The sequence below is a fragment of the Lutra lutra genome, chromosome 4 (assembly GCF_902655055.1).
Source record: "Lutra lutra chromosome 4, mLutLut1.2, whole genome shotgun sequence".
Taxonomy (NCBI): domain Eukaryota; kingdom Metazoa; phylum Chordata; class Mammalia; order Carnivora; family Mustelidae; genus Lutra; species Lutra lutra.
In genome coordinates, this window is record NC_062281.1 from 42717772 (window position 1) to 42739145 (window position 21374).

Genomic DNA, 21374 nt, shown 5'->3' on the forward strand with positions numbered 1-21374 from the left:
TTAATGGTTTTTCATATTTTTACTAGTATTTCATTTTTAATATAATACCAGTTATTTATTCCAAAAATAACAAAGTATTATCTAAAGACAGTATATATCCTGTGTTCTTGCTTTCCTTTGAGTAACTTCAGTCAGGTTGTTGGGGTGGGTCAGTTTTCAGTTTGCATCTCTATGGACAAACATCATTTGCATTTTTATTTTCTGCAATTTACTGAGCACTAAAACTGTTTAAAGACTATGTTAGGGAGGAAGAAATATCCTCTGCCCTTCAAGGTCTTTTTAGCTGGACTAAGAATTAAATTGGCATGAGACAGATTAACAGGAGAGAATCAAATTTAGTTTTGCATATACAGGGAATCCACACAAAGATGAGATTCCAAAGACAGGGAACTTGAGGCTGATATGACATCCTGAGCTAAGGAGAGGGTTTAGGAGTATTAGGCTGCAAGGGGGAGCAAGACCTTTAGCAGGAAGGTGAGGGTATATGTATGGAAAACAAAGGTTGCCCTGTTACAGAGATACAGTAGATATGTTTCTTAAGTAAGGAGCAGTCGCTATTAGCATTCTTCCTGGTACAGGGTCCTTTCCAATGTAAAATTTAGGCAGTTGTGGGGGAAGGTTAAAAGCTTTTCCTGAATCTGCTGGATTTTGATTGCTTTGAACCCAAAGTAATCTTCTTGCTAAAGTGGCCCATTTTTGTGGGCCTGCCCTACACTTGTGTATGAGAAGAAAATAGGCTTTTTTAAAAACCTTGTTTAGGGGCGCCTGGGTGGCTCAGTGGGTTAAAGCCTCTGCCTTTGGCTCAGGTCATGATCCCAGGGTCCTGGGATCGAGCCCCGCATCGGGCTCTCTGCTCAGCCGGGAGCCTGCTTCCTCCTCTCTCTCTGCCTGCCTCTCTGCCTACTTGTGATCTCTGTCTGTCAAATAAATAAATAAAATCTTAAAAAAAAAAATCTTAAAAAAAAAAATAAAAACCTTGTTTATGTTACATTGTTACAAATTGTTATGCATACATTTATTTTTTCAGACAGGAATTAGAAAATACATTCTAAGTTTGCAAACTGGTAGCCTTGTAAATGGCTAGATTAGCTGTTTACTTTTGTTAAAAAACAAAATTTAGTGGAATAAATTGTGATCTTACTGGATTTATTCAGTGATTTGTGAATTGGGCAGCATCCCATTTAACAGGTAGAAAGGAGCTCTACAAAACGTATGACTTCCATAGGCAGAAGTGAGTGGGCACAAGGAAATTATCCAGGCAAAAAGTGGGTTGGTTGTGTTCATGTTCCTTTAGGAGATAGAGGGAGTTTGTTGGGCAGATTACCTCACTAGGGCTGATCACGTAGTTCTTGATTAACTGGTTTAAGATTCCATTTTTGGGAGAGCCAAAACTAATTAAGTCTCAGGTGAGGTGGGACTTAGCATGAGTGACTCCATTTTGAGCCTGGTGTCTCATTTTTAAATAGTCCAAATTGTATGAATATAGCTAAATAAAAATCCTGCTCTTTAATAATAGCAAATGCCATTTGTGTGTGTGTGTGTGTGTGTGTGTGTGTACAGTTTTAAGGCATGATTATTCTGTTCTCACTGTGAATGTTTTTTACACATGATAAAGGAGACTAGCATATTCACATACATTATAGCTAGAATAATCCCTTGCTAAAAACATAATTTTTATCTGCTTTTCAGAACAAAATTTTTTTCCTAAGTAACTGAAAAAAATGTGGCTACTGTAGACTGTGAAATGAAGGAGAAGCTTAGCTTTACTGTGAAGTCTGAGTCTGGGTGTAACCTAACTAGCTAGAGGATATGCAATTCCTGATTGACAGCAGGACCAGCATTATGCAGATTTGGTAAGAGAGAACAGCAGCTCAGAAAACAGTGATTAGGGGCTCTGTTAGGAATCATTACATTCATCACTCATATCTTTAGTTTTTCATTTTCCTGTCTACTGGATTTGTAAACAAATAGCACAAAACAGTTCCTCTTTTGTTTTTATTAAAGTGATACTGCAATGCAGTTTCAGTCTATCAGCTAGGCATACATGTGTGAAAATTGGATATTCTCGCTAAATTTTAGCTGTGTTCCATGTTTATCTCTAGACCTTTGTGTATTAAATCCTATCTCGAGCTGTTCTCTTTATACACAAGTGTGTTTTGCTTGTGCCTTCCTGTCTTCTTCAGTGAGAAGCTTTATGTAGGTCAGGCTTGGCTTAAGCAGATTTCCTGAACCTGCGTCAGCTTAAGCTGGAGGAATTTTAATAAACCCTCCCCTGTAGGCGTGGGCCTAAATGAGGCTAGCCTAGTTAAGCCTGATCTTTTTCTGTTTGTGAAAAGAGCTGAGCAGAGCTGAAGGCTGCTGCATGGTGGTTTCAGAAACTGCCTACTTAATTTGAAAAGAACAATGGTAGGAAAGGCTAGATCTTCCAATTTTACCTTATCTGAAAAGCTTGATTTGCTAAAGCTTGTGAAGCCATATGTTAAAATTCTCGAAGAACACACTAATAAACATTCAGTAATAGTGGAAAAGAATAGATGTTGGGATATCATAGCTGTAAACTATAATGCAATTGGAGTAGATCGCCCTCCTCGAACAGCCCAGGGCCTACGCACCCTTTACAAAAGGCTCAAAGAATATGCCAAACAGGAGCTATTGCAGCAAAAAGAGACCCAATCAGATTTTAAAGGCAATATTTCTGAGCCAACCAAGAAAGTTATGGAGATGATTCCCCAGATTTCCAGTTTTTGCCTGGTAAGAGACAGGAACCACATACAAAGGTAAGCTTTATTTTATTTTCTTGTGGAAAATTATGGCGCCTCCTATCTATTGGGCTCTGGCTTAGTTGTGATAGAGATATGCATAGTAAGCATCCCCACTACGGGAGCAATGAATAGTGTCTTTGTTTTGCTTTTTTAAAAAAGAAATGTGAGGCTATAAGGAATTTTTCTGCTGCATTTGATTTAAGCCACTTTTTATTGTCTTCCCCTCCCCCTTCTCTCTCTCTCTCTAGTTTTTAAAAGTAAAGGTTAGGGAGGAATAAATGGGATGAAATTTGTAACATAATCTCATAATAAACTTTTTAAGCTTTAAATTTAAATTGCTAATTAGCTTCTGAGAGATATCTTTTTCTTATTTCATTTAAGATTATATTTCACTGGAATTTTCAATTTTTTGTAAAGTTAGCAGTTTCAGGAGAAATGGCACCCTTGTTTTTTTAATGAATTGTTACTGTCTACACTTAGTGAATATTAACTGAGCTAAAAACCTAAAATCAATAATTTAGTACATTTATTAATGGCATCATTGTATATATTTAGACAGTTTAAATTATTTTCCAGCATATTCAAAGTGAAAAAGATAAATAGAAGGAAAGGAATTTAATGCTTCATTAGGGATTCAGATTACTTAATAAAAAGTTTTTGTTGTTTTTATTCATTAATGGTCTAGTTTCACTTTGATCTTAGTCATACAGGAAAGGGGTAAGCTCTCCCATACTATTTTGCAAAGATATGAAACTATGAATTTTAATATATGAATAAGCAACTAAGTTCTTATAGGGTTAGAAAGTTTTGTTTGTTTGTTTGTTTTGTTAAATTTATGCCCTACATAACTACTTGCCTGGGAATCTTCCAAACTTATTACTAATTCAGATTTTAACCCCTGGCAAAAGATAAAAATGGCAGCTGCATTCTTTTTCTGAACCATTTAGGGTTATTTTAAACAAGTTGTAAACTTGTTAGTCAAGGGATATTTCAAACAAACGTTTACAATGTTTTCTTCTTCGTGGAAGAGTCATTATATAAGAAAAATTATTGATTACCTGTGAAATCCTTTTGAAGTTAGGAGAGAAAGAGAAGAGAAAAACTTTTTAGCCAAACTTATTAGTTATTTTTATAATTTACTAGGATAATTTTTTTTGTGACCAGTTTCTTACCATATACTGCTTACTTCTAGTAGATAACAGAGTAAAAAAAAAAATCACCAGTGGGAATCTGGAACTTGGATATAGTATATTAATTCATCAGTGCCAAAAATGTTCTCTGTGATGAGAAGCAATTAAATCCTTATTTGCTGGGTTTCCAGAAAACTCCACAGTACAACTTTTATACAGTACTACTCATTAAAAATGTGTCCTCCTCAAATCATAGAGAAAAGTGACTTTTGCATTACAGGTATAAAACTCCCTTAGGGCATTAAGTATAGGCTTTTATAATTTGAAAACTATACAGAGAAATTGTAATTTTAATTAGTTGTATATTTTAAAATACAGTGAGTATAGAAGAGAAATAATATACAAGTATCTGTTTACATTTTGACTATTTGTAACCATATTTACAATCAGCCTTTTGGGATAACAACATTGCCCTGATAAAATGAGTTACTTAGTTTATACATCACAAAACCTGCTCTTTAAGCAAGAGCAACTTTTCATACTTTAAAGGGGAAGAATACTAGAAATAGGCTGCTTAAATGCTTATTTGTTTTAGGGTCCAAATTGCCATTTTCTCTATATTAGCATTTTCATTTATTTACATATTTAATGTACTTATTACTTATTTGATTGACATCATCTTGAATCTTAATTCTCAGAACTTTATAATTGATAATCTTAATTATGCTTCTGTATAAATACGCCTGTTAATCTCACCAAACTCTCCATTCTTACTAAGGAAATACTACTGTATTTAACGTATTTAAAGATATATACCTATTTTGTAAGGCTGCCTCTATAGTGCATTGATATATGTCTTCATTTTTACCTCTCTCTAGTATCAGATTATATTATTTGTTTTTGGAGTCTGTTTGATCTTCAAAATTCATAAATTTTAGAAGTCCTTCTGTTTATCCTTTTTTATGACCGTCTCTAAAACAAAATTTTTTTTTTTTTTTTTACTTTGTTATGCCTGCTTGTAATGTTTCATTGAAAATGGATTGGGATATTTCAGATAAAAGGCATTTTAAAATTTACATGGGAGTGCAATGTCTATGTCTAATAGTGAGTGAGTCTTATACTTCATTGTACATACTAATTTGGATAGTAATTATGTAGATTTTTAAAACTTTAATTTTCATTTGTAGTTTTAACTTTTTCCTTTCCAGGTTTTAGGGATGTTTATAAAGGGAAACCTTTCTACTTTGAATTACATTGATACTCTATTATTTTTCTTTTGAAAAGAGTAAGATGACAAAAAGAATGGAAATTAAGGAATTTATGTAATCTACAAATAGATTTTTCATAATATATCATTATTTTTTGTTATCTCATAAATGTCTGATATTTTTGGCAATTTAATGCCAGTAGTAAGTGATATATAGGGAGTTTTGATTTTTTTCCTTTTGTTCTGCTTGAACTTGTTCCAGCATTTTAATCATCTATGTAGAATGAATGTATTTTTAACTGTTACTTATTTATCATTTGTAAAATGTTCTTTAATGTTAAGTATAGCATTTTTTTCATTAATGTTCCAATAATCTCTTTCCCTCTATAACTTACTTTTGAGTTAGGCAGAAGCATAAATTTAAAGAAAACCCTCAAGAAACAAGATTATATATTCTTAATTAGTAGCTTCATGTTATTTATGAAATTCTTTTTTTAAAAAGTAGAATTTTAAGATACATTGTGTTTATGTCATAACCTATAATGTTACGTCAAAGTTTAAATTATGCTGAAACTAGTTTTCTCTAATAGAAGTATATATTTTATGGAAATTACTTGTAAATTTAACAGACTTTCAATATATAGTCTATAAGTCAGTTAAAAATACTTCATTTAAAAAAAACCCATTTTTTTCAGTCATTCAACATGTGATGAGCACCTATGAGGTTCCAAGTACAGTATATTATGCTAGGTGCTGGGGCTAGAGTGGTGGATTTGAGTCCTTTCCCTGTGAACTTTACCTGACTATGGTTGAAAGACTGAAAGGGCAGTAGAATCAAGTGGTTTAGAATAGGTAAAGGATAACTGCCATGGTATCTGAATTGCGTATTAGGATAATACCCTGATAGTTGGGACTATGTATCCAAAACCATACAAAAACTTGATTTTTATTTTTCTTTTTTTGGACAGATGTTGAAATCAGTACCTCCCATAGATGACTATCCACTCTCCTAGAAGTCATAGACCTTGGTGATTTTTAGATTTTTAATCAGTCTAGGAGAGCAGAAGCAGGGGATCTAGGGCTAAAGTATGAGGATAGCAGACCCAAAGTGTAGTAAATGGCCCTTTATACCATTTAAGAATATCAGGCTAGTAGGAATATGTGCTGTCTTCTTTGAAAGCATTAACAAAGGCTTTTCTTTTTATTTACCTCATTGGCCTTGGGTAATATTTGTAATTTTTTGTCCTTTTAAGAACTCATTTTTAAAGTTAAGGATGGTTAAGAGCTGTATGTATATATTTTTGAAGTTTTAAATATAGTTACTTTCATTTGTTATTCCAAGGATTAAATATTTTTTGTTTCACAATTTTCTTTATAGCTCTAAAGCTTGACACTTTGATGTATACAAAATATGAAATTATGATATAAATATACTCTTGTCTTCATTTGATTTACATTTTACAATGCTTTTTTGTGTGCTGTAGTGCAAACTTGGATGAGGAAGCACAGGCTGGTACGAGTTCACTACAGGTAATGTTGGATCACCATCCAGTTGCTATTACAGTGGAGGTGAAGCAAGAAGAAGACATTAAGCCCCCTCCTCCACTGGTTTTAAGTTCTCAACAGAGTGATATTTTAGAACAAAGAGAAGACCATGAATTAGTACATGTTATGGAGAGATCTTTGTCGCCGTCACTTTCCTCTGTTGATATGAGAATGACATCGTCTCCATCTTCTATCCCAAGGAGAGATGATTTTTTTCGGCATGAGCGTGGAGAACACTTTAGGTCACAATTAGGGTATGATCCTCAGATTCTGCAAATGCTGAAAGAGGAGCATCAGATAATTTTAGAAAATCAAAAAAATTTTGGATTGTATGTTCAGGAGAAGAGGGATGGATTGAAAAGAAGGCAGCAGCTAGAGGAAGAGCTGCTAAGAGCAAAAATTGAAGTGGAGAAGCTGAAAGCAGTTCGCTTACGGCATGATCTGCCTGAATATAATAGTCTCTAATATTTTCTTTCAGTCTTGCAATTTGATGATTTTAATTTTGACCAAATTACTTTCATTTGGGAGCAGAATACATACTCTTAAAAGTGCATTAATCTCAATTGTGAAAAAATCTTTTTTGACATGATTTTCTAATTATTTAATTTTCTTTTGAGATATATTAAAACTTATTGATTGGTTGGCATGATTATATATTTTGTCTTTGGTTTTTTTTCTAAGAAGTTCGATTGTTGGCTTTAGAAAAGATTTCTTATTTTGATCATTAAATTAGAGCACACATAAATAGATATACAAACATATGTATTCTTTCAAAGTTCTGAGTCTTTGACATTTTAAATTAGAGCTTTGAAAGCTATAGTTCAAGGTTTTTAAGTCAGTCTAATTTAGGAGCAATACTAGCCTGATTAACAGAAGCTTGCCTATAAAACCTTGATTTTTATGCTTTTTTGTTTTTGAAGAAGTGATAGGATTTTACAGATGAAAGGTACTTGGAAATCACTTTTTTTCTACCTCTTTGATTCAGAGGTAATGAAACTGAGGTCCAGGGAGAGCTTAGTGACTTGATATAACAAAGCTGTTTATGGCAGAGCAAGGACCAGTACTCAGATTTTGTTTCTTTGTAGTCCCTTCCCCCCCGCTATTCCATAGAAGTAAAAATCCACTAAAATGTCTTCCTTATGAAAAAATTATGGAAGTGTTTATTTCATTACAATTGCTTTTAAAGATTCTTAGGTTACAGAACCAGGGAACTTGTATCAGTTACCCCCAACCTTCTTTCCTTTCTTGTCCAGCAAAATAAATGTTCTCTTAGAACAGTTATATATTTTGGCTATAAGATTAAATGTCTTTTTTTTTTTTTTAAAGATTTTATTTATTTATTTGACAGAGATCACAAGTAGGCAGAGAGGCAGGCAGAGAGGGAGAAGCAGGCTCCCTGCCGAGCAGAGAGCCCGATGCGGGGCTCGATCCCAGGACCCTGAGATCATGACCCGAGCCGAAGGCAGAGGCTTAACCCACTGAGCCACCCAGGCGCCCCAAGATTAAATGTCTTAATTTATTTTTAATATCTTATTCTGAAAGACATTTATTTTACAGTAAAAGTCACAGTAAAAATGTTTTAAAGAACAAAATTAAAATTTTACATAGAAATAGCAAAAAATAGTTATGATTTAATATAATACTATTATAAATACTGCTATTTTAGTATTTGCAGAGATAAATAAAATCTCAATTCTTTTTTTTTTTTTAAAGATTTTATTTATTTATTTGATAGAGATCACAAGCAGGCAGAGAGGCAGGTAGAGAGAGAGGAGGAAGCAGGCTCCCTGCTGAGCAGAGAGCCCGATGCGGGGCTCGATCCCAGGACCCTGAGATCATGACCTGAGCCGAAGGCAGCGGCTCAACCCACTGAGCCACCCAGGCACCCCTAAAATCTCAATTCTTAAGCACACATTAAATTTAAGTTAAATCTTCAATATGTATATTCCATTTTTGCTGGTGCTTTGTTGAGGAAGGATTTTTTTAAGCCAAGCTTTAGAATGGAGTAGATAGAGTTTCAGTATAGTGGAAAAGGATGTTTAAGTCAGAGGGAGCAATGTGGAAAAAGGCACAGAGAATGGGGAACAGTGAATCAGGGTGTACAAGCACAAATACAGTGGTAGGCCAGGTGATTTTAAGTGGGGGTGGAGAGGGCCAATTAAGCCTTTGTTACCTATATACTAGGGTTAAATGAGTAGCTACTATTTAGTTCCAGCAGATTTTTTACACGCAGGAGTAAGCCAGAAGTCTGCATTTTTATGCGAAATTTTTCAACTTAAAAATGTTTGCAAATAATTCAAAATGTTTTAAAAACACTACATGCATGTGAATGGGCCTTGTTCAGCCAGTGGGCTTCCAGTTTGTGGCCTTTGGAGTAGAGGAATGGTTCACCAAGAGTAGAGCTGACCAGTAACATCAACATCACTTGAGAACTTTTTGACGAATGTAAATCCATTCCTTTTGAATCAGAAACTCTGGAGGTGTAGTCCAGCAATCTGTCTTAATAAACCCTTTAGAGATTCTGATGCAAGCTAATGTTTGAAAACCATTAGAACAGAGTGTTTGGAATGTAGGTAGGTGCCTAACTGGAGTCTCAGAAAAAATGTACTGAAAAGACACATGGGTGAAGATGAATTGAGGGACATCAGTTTGGAAGTTGGTTGGTGCCACATTATGGATTACATTGAATGCTGTTTTTAAATAATTACAGTTGAATATACAATGGGAAGTCATTGGAGGCTTTTGATTATTAGAGGGATATAAATTAGAGTTCTGAATTAGTGTTATAATAGCATTTATGGGATGGGCATTTAGTTGAGAGGAAATTAAATCCAACATTTAGGTTATGGATATTGAAGTAGAATAAAAATAAAATGGACTTTCTGGTACTATTTTAGCTTGTTAATTGCTTAATTTCATTGGCATTTTATATCTGCTATTAGAGTTAAATATTTTATTATAAAAATGCCTTGACTATATAATATTATATCTGTATTTGGTAGTTTTTCATCTTTTTGTTACGACATTTCTTTGAGCCTAAACACTGGACTCAAGAGATTAGAATCTTATAGTTCTAATTTAATGTTTTTACAAGATAATTCTAGTAAATACATCCTTGAAGTAGTCAGTTTTAACTTTATGAAATTATTGAAAGCAAATTACTACTATGTAATGGAATTCATATTATAACCTCAGCATGCTACTCCTCAGAATTGATGTGAATGTTCAATTTGAATGTTGACTTTGTGCGGCTACATCAGTTTTCCAAACTCTGTTCTGTGGAACAAGAATTCCATGGGATGTTTCTAGGAGATTTCTGTGTTCAAAAAAAGTACAACATGCATTTGTGTGGTTAGGTTCTAAAATCAATGTGGAAGGTAAAAATGTACATAAAAGATTGCCCTTGAAAGTTTTTTTGCTTTCTGTAAGATAGAGTAAACATAGTCTTCTACCATCATTTTCCCCTCCAGCGTTGTTCACGATTATTGTTTCTTTGGTTGCATCAGGTGACAGATTCCTTAGCATTTAGGGACTGAGTAGAATAAAAAACTTTATTTTTGCATATGTTTAACTACCAGAATTGTACTTATTTCAGGGAGTTTACTGCCCCCATTTTTTCCAAGTCAATCTTATTTAATTTTAATTTGCAGAAATTTAAATGCCATGAGCTTTACCTATGAAATGTAATGTCAGAAAACATAGGGAAGAGTGATTTTATCTTTAAAATGTAGACTTGATTCTGTAAAAGAATATTAACTTTGAAAAATAAGCTAAGGCAAAGTATTATTTCATCTCAGATAGGTTATTTTTGCCACCTTCCTATCTTTTCTTATCCATGTGAACTTCTACAACACATTGTTATTTCTACAACCTGATTTTCTTTTAAACTGGGTACGATTTATAATGGCATCCTGAAAAAATTAATGAAGCTCTTTCATTGCTAAAAGTGCTGTTAGAGGGGCACCTGAGTGGCTCTGTCAGTTAAGCGTCTGCTTTTGGCTCGGGTCATGATCCCCAGGTCCTGGAATCGAACCCCATGTTGGGCTCTCTGCTCAGCAGGGAGTGTCTTTCTCTCTCTGCTTCTGCCTGCCTCTCTATTTATTTGTGCTCTGTCTCTCTCTGTCAAATAAATAAGTAAAATCTTTTTTAAAAAAATTGAAAAAAAAATGCCATTAGATTTCTTAAATATTCAAATTAAGTACTTTGTTTTTTTGTATGAAACATAAACTTGGTTTTACTTCATTTTTGAAAGATTTTACTCTACCCTATTGTATCTTTACTTATGTGAAAATGTTTAGACAATGAATTATTTTCCATGTGCCTTCTTTTAGAGTAATGTCAAATTTTAAATAGACATGTTTAAATAATTTATAGTGTGATAAATTGTATTTAATATATACTGTAGATGATGGTGGTTAAATGCTTTGTTAATACATACTCTTTTAAATACAGGGTAATACATTGTACTGCTCTGTGTATTCTTTATGTGCCATAAGACTAAGAATTCGGTACCACTGAGGTAAAATTTTTTGATGAGGCACAATTGAAGTATATTTTATTTATTTAAATAATTGTTTATAATAGATATTAAATGTACCATGTCTAACTATCATAATATATTTTTTCAAATGTTAAAAATCACAAATTCTCAAAATCAATTAAGTATTTGATGATGAATTTGATAGTAAATAGTTAAAAATAATGAGTGGAAATATGGGTGTCATATTTAACAAATACAAAAAAGTAAATTCTTAAGATACACAGCCTACTTAAATGTTAATGGTCATGCTAATCTTTGTATATGATTTTGAGAAATTGATTCAGTATATTTTTATATATCTTAAATTGATTAAACTAGTAACTACTTTGAATTTATCTTATTTTTAGTTTTCAATTGCTTTGTAAGTAGTGGAAAGCCAAATAAAAAATACCACCCAAGTTACCCCCCCAAATTTCAACTAAAATAGATATATCATTAGACTTACACTTTGTTAGTACATCTTTCATGTTTTAAAATTATATGTAAATTTACCTTACAAAGATTAAGAAACTCTTCAAATAGAAAAAACATTCATATGCCTACCACCTAAATTCTGCAGTTACTGTTTTCTATACTTGCTTTATCATATATCCATCCATCCATCTATCTATCAATTCATTTTTAAAAATAAGACGGTTACTTAAAACAAGTTGAAGACTTCACTAAACACTTCAGCAGAAGTTCATCAACTGGAATTCAATATGTGTGTGTGTGAGTGTGTGTGAGATAAGATTTGCAACGTGAAATGTACAAGTCAATGAATTTTGACAGGTGACTCTACCTGTGTACCTTAGATCCCTGTCAAGATTTAGAATGTTATCATTACCTTAGAAAGTTCTCTCTTGCCCCTTCCTGATCAATCTTTTGGCACCTCAGACAACCATTGTTCTGATTTTTAAGAAATCATAGGTAAGTTTTGCTTGTTCTAGAACTTTATATAATTGGAATCATACAGTATATACCCTTTGTTTCTCTTTTCTTTTACCTATCTTAATGTTTTTAATACCTGTGTTTATTCATCCTCTTATAGTAGTTTATTGCTTTCTGTTGTTGAGTGGTATTCCCTTGTATAAATATACCTCAGTTTATGTATCCATTATTTTTTGATGGACTTCTGAGCTATTTCCAGATTATGGCTATTATGTATAAAGATTCTGAGTATTCTTGTATAAATTTGTTGTGGACATAATGCTGGATTAGGGAAAATCTACATGTTTAAGTTTTTAAGAAACTGCCAGGCATTTTCCCAAAGTGATTGTACCATTTTATGCTTTCATCAACAGTGTATTCTTTTTTTAAATAAACCTGTGCATGCTCAATGATTGGAATGTCAGAATTGAAATTAATAAATTTTCTAATTTTTTAGATGAGTTTAAAATGCTAAGCAGAAAATAAAATAAAAAATAAAATGCTGAGCAGATAGTTTTGATATCTGGAAATGTTGTAGTTTTATTGATTTTTTCCCCCCTATTTTAGCCTTTACTGCATATATGCTTTGACAAGAGGTACTGAGAAATGTGATGAAATGTATAGTCCCTGCCATGTTCATAAAGTATCATTCTGAAAATATTTAATGCCAAGAAAGATCTTTTAGGTTTATTTTATTCATAATGATACTTAGATGACATTAAATCTCTCTAATTATTAGATAAGAAAACTATGGGGGTGCCTGGATGGCTCAGTTGGTAAAGTGTTGGTCTTGGTTTTGGCTCGGGTCATGGTCTTGGGGTGCTGAGATCAAGCCAGGTTGGGGTCTGTGCTCAGTGTAGAGTCTGCTTGAAATTCTCTGTCCCTCTTCCCTTTTACCCGCTCATGTGTGTGCATGTGAGCCTGCGCTCTCTTTCTCTCTCAAATAAATAAAATCTTAAAAAAAAAAAAAGATAAAACTGGTTCAGGGGAATTTGTATATTAATGATTGCAATTTTTTAAGTGTAATAAAAACTATGTTTCAAACTTTATATTATATCTATATGATAATGTATGTTAAAATTCTGGTACGTTTTAATAATTTTCAAATACAGTTTGGGAGAGTATTTACATTCTTTGTTGAATTTGATTAGATGAGACTTTTTTTTTTTAAGATTTTATTTATTTATTTGACAGACAGAGATCACAAGTAGGCAGAGAGGCAGGCACAGAGAGGGAAGCAGGCTTCCGTCTGAGCAGAGAGCCCGATGCGGGGCTCGAGTCTAGGGCCCTGGGATCATGACCTGAGCTGAAGGCAGAGACCTTAACCCACTGAGCCACCCAGGCGCCCCTAGATGAGACATTTATTTATTTATTTATTTATTTATTTATTTATTTATTTATTTAAAAGTTTTCATTTATTCATTTGACAGAGAGATCACAAGTAGGCAGGGAGGCAGGCAGAGAGAGAGGAGGAAGCAGGCCCTCCTCGGAGCAGAGAGCCCGATGCGGGGCTCGATCCCAGGACCCTGGGATCATGACCCGAGCCGAAGGCAGAGGCTTTAACCCACTGAGCCACCCAGGCGTCCCTAGATGAGACATTTAAAATTCTATTTGTTCTATTGAAAACAATGTATTTGAAATTTTTGAAAGAAAAACATTTAAAGATTTTATCTGTTTATTGAGTCAGAGAGAGTGAACAAGTAGGCAGAGCAGCAGGCAGATGGAGAGGGAGAAGCAGACTCCCTGCTGAGCAGGGAGCCTGATTTGGGGCTTGATCCTTGGACTCTGGGACCAGGACCTGAGCCGAAGGCAGACGATTAACCCACTGAGCCACCCAGGCACCCCAAGAAAAAAATACTAAAGGCTTGGATATATGGAATGTATAATTAAGCCATTCAACTATAGAGTAACTATGCTTAGGAATCATTAAGATGATCATATCTGCTATCAGTATTAAAATGGTAGTATCTCCCTCTTCTTCCTCTTTTATCAAAGCATGATTTTGAACATTCTTACTTATGAATCTTGCTAATAGGCATTCAAGTCTCTTATTTATACAGACTGTTTTTTTAGTATTGATTTTTAAAGTACCTTACAGGGTCAAGGGTAAAATAGATGAGAACCAAGTTTAGAAATAAAAATTTCAGGTAGAGTGGAATTGTTAGGGGTGATTAGAATGTAGCAAATTAATATTTTATGTATTACAAGTAGTCTAGATGAGGGAGGGTTTAGTTCCTTATGTGTTCAGTTTCCAATATCTTTATTCTACTTTTTAAATTTTCTCTCTTCCCTGCCTTAATGGCATACATTTAAAATGGGACTAAATGGGAAAGGAACCAAGACCAGATGATGATGAATGCAGTTAACATTTAGGGAATATTTATGTCAAGTACTGTTCTAAGGGTTTTACATATAATAGCTAATCTAATGCCTACAACAAATCTGTGAGGTAGGTATTGGTATTATATTCATTTACAGATTCATAAACTGGCATAGAGTGGTAAGTAACTTGTCCCCGGTCACTTAGCTTGTAAGTGCGAAAACTCAAGATTCAAACACAGGCAGATTAGTTCTGTTTATTGTCTTTTGTTCTGTTTATTTTTTCTTGGCACAGGGAGGGTCCTGGACATAACAAGTCAACTCTTTCAGCTCTGGGAATGTAACAGGGTATTTGACTGGATGTTTTTCCAGCCATTTTGATGAAGACATACTTTCTACTCTTGTTTTACAGCAATCCTCAGTAATCACATTGTTTTCTTGGATAGCGTAAAGAAAGGAATAAATTTTTTAAAATGCAAAATGGTATTATCAGTCATTCAATGCACATTGACTACTACTGGTAGAAATAGTGCAACGACAAAACTAAAGTTGGCTAAAATTGCACACCACAAAATTTTTTAGAGTTCAAAAACTGATCGAGCATCCCATCTTTTTTGCTAATCCTAAGAACCTGTAAGACTTTATCTGGGAAACTCAAAGCTGGTAAAGAAAAGTAATCAGCAAATGACAACTACCAGTTATCTAAAAACGGGTAAATTTTCTTGACTAGGAACTGATGGAGTAATACAATTTTGTTAATATTTATGTATTCAAAATTTGACTTAGCAAAACTGCATTTGGTAGAAATTATGGTTTTAAATACTCATGTTCGCAAAAGCTATAGTCAGTAAAATATTCATAAAAAAGTGACTGAGGAATCAAATCTTTGTTAAAAAGTTTACATGGATGATAATCCTGAAAGTAACAGTTCATAAAAATGAAACTAAAAATGGACAACAATGGAGATGAATTCAAAGTCAATTTCTAAAGCTAGTTTCTCATGAAAATTAATTTTAAGATGATTCTGTTTTAATATTTTTATAAGCATAAAGTCAAATATTCTTTGAATCAAAATGGCAGTTTTGAAAAGTACCTATTGTTCTGGGCATTTGGTGATGAGCAAGATCAAACCTTGACTAGTTTAGTTGGGAAGGCTAATATTAAATACTTTGTCACATAATTAACTGCTGAGATAATGCTGAAATAATAAAACAGGATCTAGCTGGGCAGTAAGGGAAATTTAAATTGTATGGCAGTGTGAACAGAAGGTAATTTAGAATAGCATTTTGGAGGAAGAGGTAGTTGGCCTTTTGGTTAGAAGTAGTATGTTTTTTTGAAGACCATTAAGACTTATGGATTTTAAGAAGGATATATAATCAGATTTACATTAAAAATGGAAAAATATAATGAATATGGAAAATGGTTTTAGGGAGTAGAGGTGGCAAGGGAAGATATCAATAGGTCTCTTGGGAAGATCCTACAGTAGTATGGTAGCTCAGATCAGAGATGGTGAATTGAGGAAGAGGGGAGAGAGAAGGCAAAAAAGCTTTGGGAGCCATGTGGGGCTACAATCACCTGAATCTGTGGTTGATTGCCTGTGGAACTGAGAGTAAAGGATGTCAAGCATAATTTCCAATTTTTTGGCATGAATGAGGGTGATGGTACTCTGAGAAATGAGAAAACTGAAGGAGGAGCAATTTTTGGAGAGAAGACAAGAGGGCATGATGAATTGAGAGTTTATGAGACATTCCTGTAGACAGTTCTGAGAGGCAATTATGTACAGATACACAGATCTGGAGTCATGATCTGGGCTAGAGAAAAAAAAGACAGCTTTATGCAAGAGTGGTATTAAATCCATGTGAGTAGATGAACTAATTTAAGGAGAAGGGCACTGTGAGAAGAGGGTCTAAAACTCAGGTCTGATGAGCTGGCAAAGATGTTTTAGAAGAAGCAACCAAAGAAGTAAAAGGGAAAATTGAAATGTGTTAGCAAAGCTGTAAAAATAGGGTCCAGTATTTCAAGGAGGAAGTGGTCAACATTGTCCAACACTTTTGAGAACTCTGACAAGAAAAAAATACCAATAAATATTGGCAAGGAACTCTTTAATGACCTTTAACAAGGGTGGCTTTGAGGGAGGACTGGACTGGAAGCCAGATTGGAGTATAGATCTTCCTTGACTTATGGGGTTATGCCCCAATAAACCCACCATAAGTTGAAAATATTGTAGGTCAAAAATAGGGACACCTGGGTGGCTCAGTTGGTTAAGCTGCTGCCTTCGGCTCAGGTCATGATCCCAGTGTCGTGGGATCGAGTCCCGCATCGGGCTCCTTGTCCAGCAGGGAGCCTGCTTCTCTCTCTGCCTCTACCTGCTTGTGCTCTATGACAAATAAATAAATAAAATCTTTAAAAAAAATTCATTTATACATCTAGCTTACTGGACATTATAGCTTAGCTCAACCGATGTTCAGTATTCTCAGAACATTTACATTAGCCTACAATTGGGCAAAATCATCTACACAATCCTATTTTGCAATAAAGTGTTAACCATCTCGTGTAGTTTATTGAATAGTGACAGTGAAAAACAGAGTGGTTGTGAGCGTATCAGTTGTTCAGCCTCATGATTTCATGGTAGACAGGGAGTTATGGCTAGCTGCTGCTTTCCGGCTTCACAAGAAAGGATTAGACCACGTACTGCTAGCCTGGGAAAAGACCAAAATTCAGAATTTGAAGTAGATATTTTTTCCATGGATGTTAAAAGTTTATCTCCAGTTTCTAGAGTTTTAAAATGTTTATGGTAATTATGTTATTCTACTTAAACTGAGTTTATATGACTTTGAGATGATAAGTTTATATTCATTGTTCTCATGGTAATGCTAGACCGACATTTGAATTTCTTAATTTATAAAATACTAACAGGAGTATGATTAAATATTCTTTCATAATTTGTAGTACCATCTAATTTTCTTGTGCTTTTATTTTTGTTCAAATGACCTTACTACTTAAAGTTGACCATTTCTAATAAGGTGGTTTTTATTTTATTTTATTTTTTAATTCTAGTTCACTCAGCCCCTAAAGAAATAACAGTGTTTAAGAGACAAGAAGAGGAAAAACCTGATAGCCTAGTTAAATATTTCAGTGTTGTTTGGTGTAAGGCTTCAAAGAAAAAACACAAAAAGTGGGAAGGTGATGCTGTTCTCATTGTAAAAGGAAAGTCATTTACATTAAAGGATTTGGAAGGCAAAGACATTGGAAGAGGTATTGTGATATTACCTGATGTTTATGATTTGGCCTACTACTAGTATATATCTGAGGTTACATAATTAAAATGATTGGGTTTTATAAAGTATTAGTTAGATTAAAATGCTCTTTAATTGACTTGCATGTCTAAATTATCTCATAATAGTTAGTCTAAGAGTCTTATGAACACTAACTCTGAAGCAAATCCCATCCCATGGATTCATTTTCTCTAAAATGAAATAGTTATATATGGTTATTTTGGTATTTTTCTGAGATTAAGCTGTTTGTCTTAGTGTACTCCTCCCCCCTCCAAATGCTAAATGATTAAAGTTAGAAAGATGTTGATATCAGGAGTGGTATATTATCTAATCTCAATAATACCCAATCAAATTTTGGAAAAAATAACAAGGGAAAAAAACATGGCTAGGCATGATCTAAATTAATACATCTAAATTGGAGGTTGTCATTATTTCTATTATAAAATGTTGCCAGGATGATTTGTATTGATACAAGTTAGCTCACAAATTCAGAACGCTCAACACCGACCATGTTTTTTGTCATTATCTCTTATTATTCAGTTTGGAATATGGCCCACTACTGTAAAATTCATCCTCTATGTTCATTCATTCATTTAATAATATCATACTTTATAGTATATAACTGTTAAGTGCCAAGCACTATGCTAGGAGTAACTCCTAGCATATAAATGGATATAATTTATAGTTTAGTGGGGATAGGGCAATGTAATTATAATGATAATTAGGCAATGATAATTAGGAGGCAGTATAATAATTGTTTCACTGAGAATTTGTACTCCATGCAGTAGGAGGTAGAAGGACCATTTAGATCTGCCTAGGAGGCTGGGGAAAGCTTCATAAGAATTGTTTAAGGAAGTATTTGAAGGATAAATAGTTCTGTAGGATATGAGAAAGGGTCATACAAAAGAGGGAATAATATATACAAAGGCACAAAAACAAAGGAGAATTAAAACTACTGGCTCAGTGTTTCAGGAATTTTTATATTATGTGAAGGTCAGTGAGTGACAAGAGTGACAAGTTGAGGCTGAACTGAATTATCTGCAGCAGAATTTTTTTATTATAAAAATATTGAGGGGTGCCTAGGTGGCTCATTCAGTTAAGTCTCTGACCCTTGGATTTGGCTGATACCATGATTTCAGGGTCATGGGACTGAGTGCAGCACTGGGCTCCTTACTGGGCAAGCTTGTTTAAGATTCTCTCCCTCTTCCCTGCCCCACCTCTCTCTCAAAAAGAATAATAAAAAAAAAAAAAAGTAATTTCTCTACAGACTGAGCCAACAAGCACCTCAAGCTATGTTTTCAATAATTAAAGAAGGCCTTGCTTTCTCTAAAGCTTGGCTGATTTTTATAGCTTTATTACTTATTCCTTCTGATTTTTAGTGTTTTTTTTGTTTTTTATTTTTATTTTTTTTTAAAGATTTTATTTATTTATTTGACAGACAGAAATCACATGTAGGCAGAGAGGCAGGCACAGAGAGAGGGGGAGGCAGGCTCCCCGCCTAGCAGAGAGCCCGATGCGGGACTCGATCCTAGGACCCTGGGATCATGACCCGAGCTGGAAGGGAAAGGCTTTAACCCACTGAGCCACCCAGGCGCCCCCTTTAGTGTTTTTTTTTTTTTTTAAAGACAAAATGATAAATTATGTTTTCATTCTGGCTAATGGGTTATACAAGGCTATTTGCATTCAACACACAGTTTTCATTCCCTAGAGTTATGGGAAGGTGACTATGGTATCACTAATTAAGTTATTTTAGGGTATCAGTAAATTAAATTCACATTCTTCCTTCTCAATTTAAAGGCGTTGCATATAAATTCAAGGAGCTTGAAAAGATTGAAGAGGGCCACAGACTGATGATTGGTGGAAAAGAAGTAGAAGTCATGGGTCTAATCTCTCCAGATGATTTCAGTAGTGGCAGATGTTTTCAGCTTGGAGGAGGAAGCTCTGCTATTTCAAGTTCTTCTCAAGCTGCCAAGAAGTGTTTCTCTAACCCCTTTAAGAGTGTTTGTAAATCAAGTTCAAAGGAAAATAGACTGAGTGGCTTCCAAGATTGCAGGCCACGCCATGACCCACATGCTCCAAGTAAGATGTAAAAAATAATTTAAATATTCTGTTTTTACTGTCAAAAAGTATTTGGCATGTGAATTTAAAGTTTAAGTTTTGTTTAAAGTTTTCAGATGAAAGTATGTATTATTCTTCAGGTATATAACTCAAATAAGGAATAATGTTGAAGTTGTATAATATAGTTTGGGAATCATTTTTAAATGTATAATTCTAAGAATACAGTAATGAAAATGTCATATTTGTGTTGAAGGAAAAATATACAAATTGGAGATGTATACACACATACATACGGAAAAATAATCAAATTGGAGATGTATACATACATACACATACATATATATATGGTTTTGAGTAATATCTGACATCTTCAGCAAAAAGAAATATTAGTCAATTAATGAGTCAGGATTATGTTTATACTTTCTTTTGATGACTGTATGCCTTGATGGCATGCATTAGTGTATTAAAGTGTTGAATGGTGGGATCTCGGGTCAAGAATTTAAATTGTATCATGAGAATTCAATTTAATAAATTAATTTTCACATTAATGAATCTAATTTAAAAATCACATTAAACAATAAAACCTCTCCTGTTTTTTGTTTGTTTTTTAATTGTTTACTCAACAGGGATTTCTTCAGTGCCTTTTTTTGCATTGAGTCCAGAGGTAAATTGTTATCAAAGATCTTCCCATTTAGTTAGGAGACAGACAAGTAAATTTGAATTATAGGGCAGTGGTTATTGCAGTCGGGGTACAGAGTAGGCTGCTTTCATATTAGTAGTAAAATTAAAAGTACATAAAGCAACATAATTAAGTATTTTTTGTAAGTATTATGGAGATAGAATTTTTGAAATAAAGGAGACTTTGAGATCATTTAGTTCAGTCTCTTTGTGTTTGAAGAAAACTGAAGTCAGAAAGATGAACTGAAATTGTTGAAATTCAAATAATTAGTGATAAATTCAGGATTAAAAACCCCAAATTAAAAGTTCCTAGCTCTATGTGAGCTTATCAGAGACTTAATTGAAAGAGAGAGAAAGATAGAAAGCAGAGAACAGAAAGCTTCTGCTTCTGATTTTTCTTTTTATCCACATTTTTTTTCTGTCCTGCCATCTCTTTTAACAGGTTTCCTTCTCCTTTAGTCTCCTTTCTCTTTGCCTTCCTGTTACATAATACAGGGATGTGGAACCAAAAGAATGATGTGCTTATTCAAAGATCTGACTTGGAGTCCTGATTTTGCCACTGACCTGACTGGTTCTTTACTTCTTGGGGTAGTCACTTACCTCTCTCTTGGCTTTGTCTTCTCAAGTCTAAAATGTGGGTTCTAATTATAGAATTAGAGACACAGAGTGCTGCTATATGCTGTATATAATAAATACTTGTTGACTGAATGAAGTTTTATAGTGATTATATATATGTGGATGTGTGTGTTTGTGTAATATAATAAGAATCCTTTGTGTAAATGCTAATAAGTAGTTGATGATTCTCATTTATTTATCTTGCCAAGGGTAGAATTAGGTTTTAGGCTTAAAATGAAAACGTGAAAGATTTTGTAATCACTAAGTGATGCTTCCTTATTGCGAAGGTAGAGAGAGAGGCATCTTAAAATTTGGACTGGTGTCCCATTATTGTGG

General features: G+C 33.9%; 2 protein-coding genes across 4 annotated transcripts in view; both read left to right on the forward strand.

The window, feature by feature from the left end:
- RAD54B (RAD54 homolog B) overlaps positions 1–21374 on the forward strand; it is a 95348-nt gene that overhangs the window by 35873 nt on the left and 38101 nt on the right. For all 3 annotated transcript variants that reach the window (XM_047726528.1, XM_047726529.1, XM_047726527.1), the window contains exons 4-5: positions 17470–17667; positions 19485–19766. In XM_047726528.1, coding sequence (XP_047582484.1) covers positions 17470–17667; positions 19485–19766 — 480 coding nt within the window. The remainder of the gene's footprint in view (positions 1–17469; positions 17668–19484; positions 19767–21374) is intronic.
- On the forward strand, positions 1752–7948 carry FSBP (fibrinogen silencer binding protein). The gene is made up of 2 exons (XM_047726530.1): positions 1752–2777; positions 6584–7948. The coding sequence occupies exons 1-2, from the start codon at positions 2404–2406 to the stop codon at positions 7107–7109; spliced, it is 900 nt and encodes a 299-aa protein (XP_047582486.1). The 5' UTR covers positions 1752–2403; the 3' UTR covers positions 7110–7948.

What these genes read in the sequence shown, in the direction of transcription:
- FSBP (XM_047726530.1), top strand. Translation starts at nt 2,404, where the DNA reads ATGGTAGGAAAGGCTAGATCTTCCAATTTTACCTTATCTGAAAAGCTT. An exon ending in GACAGGAACCACATACAAAG is followed by an intron (nt 2,778 to 6,583) that starts GTAAGCTTTATT and finishes TGTGTGCTGTAG; the next exon opens with TGCAAACTTGGATGAGGAAG.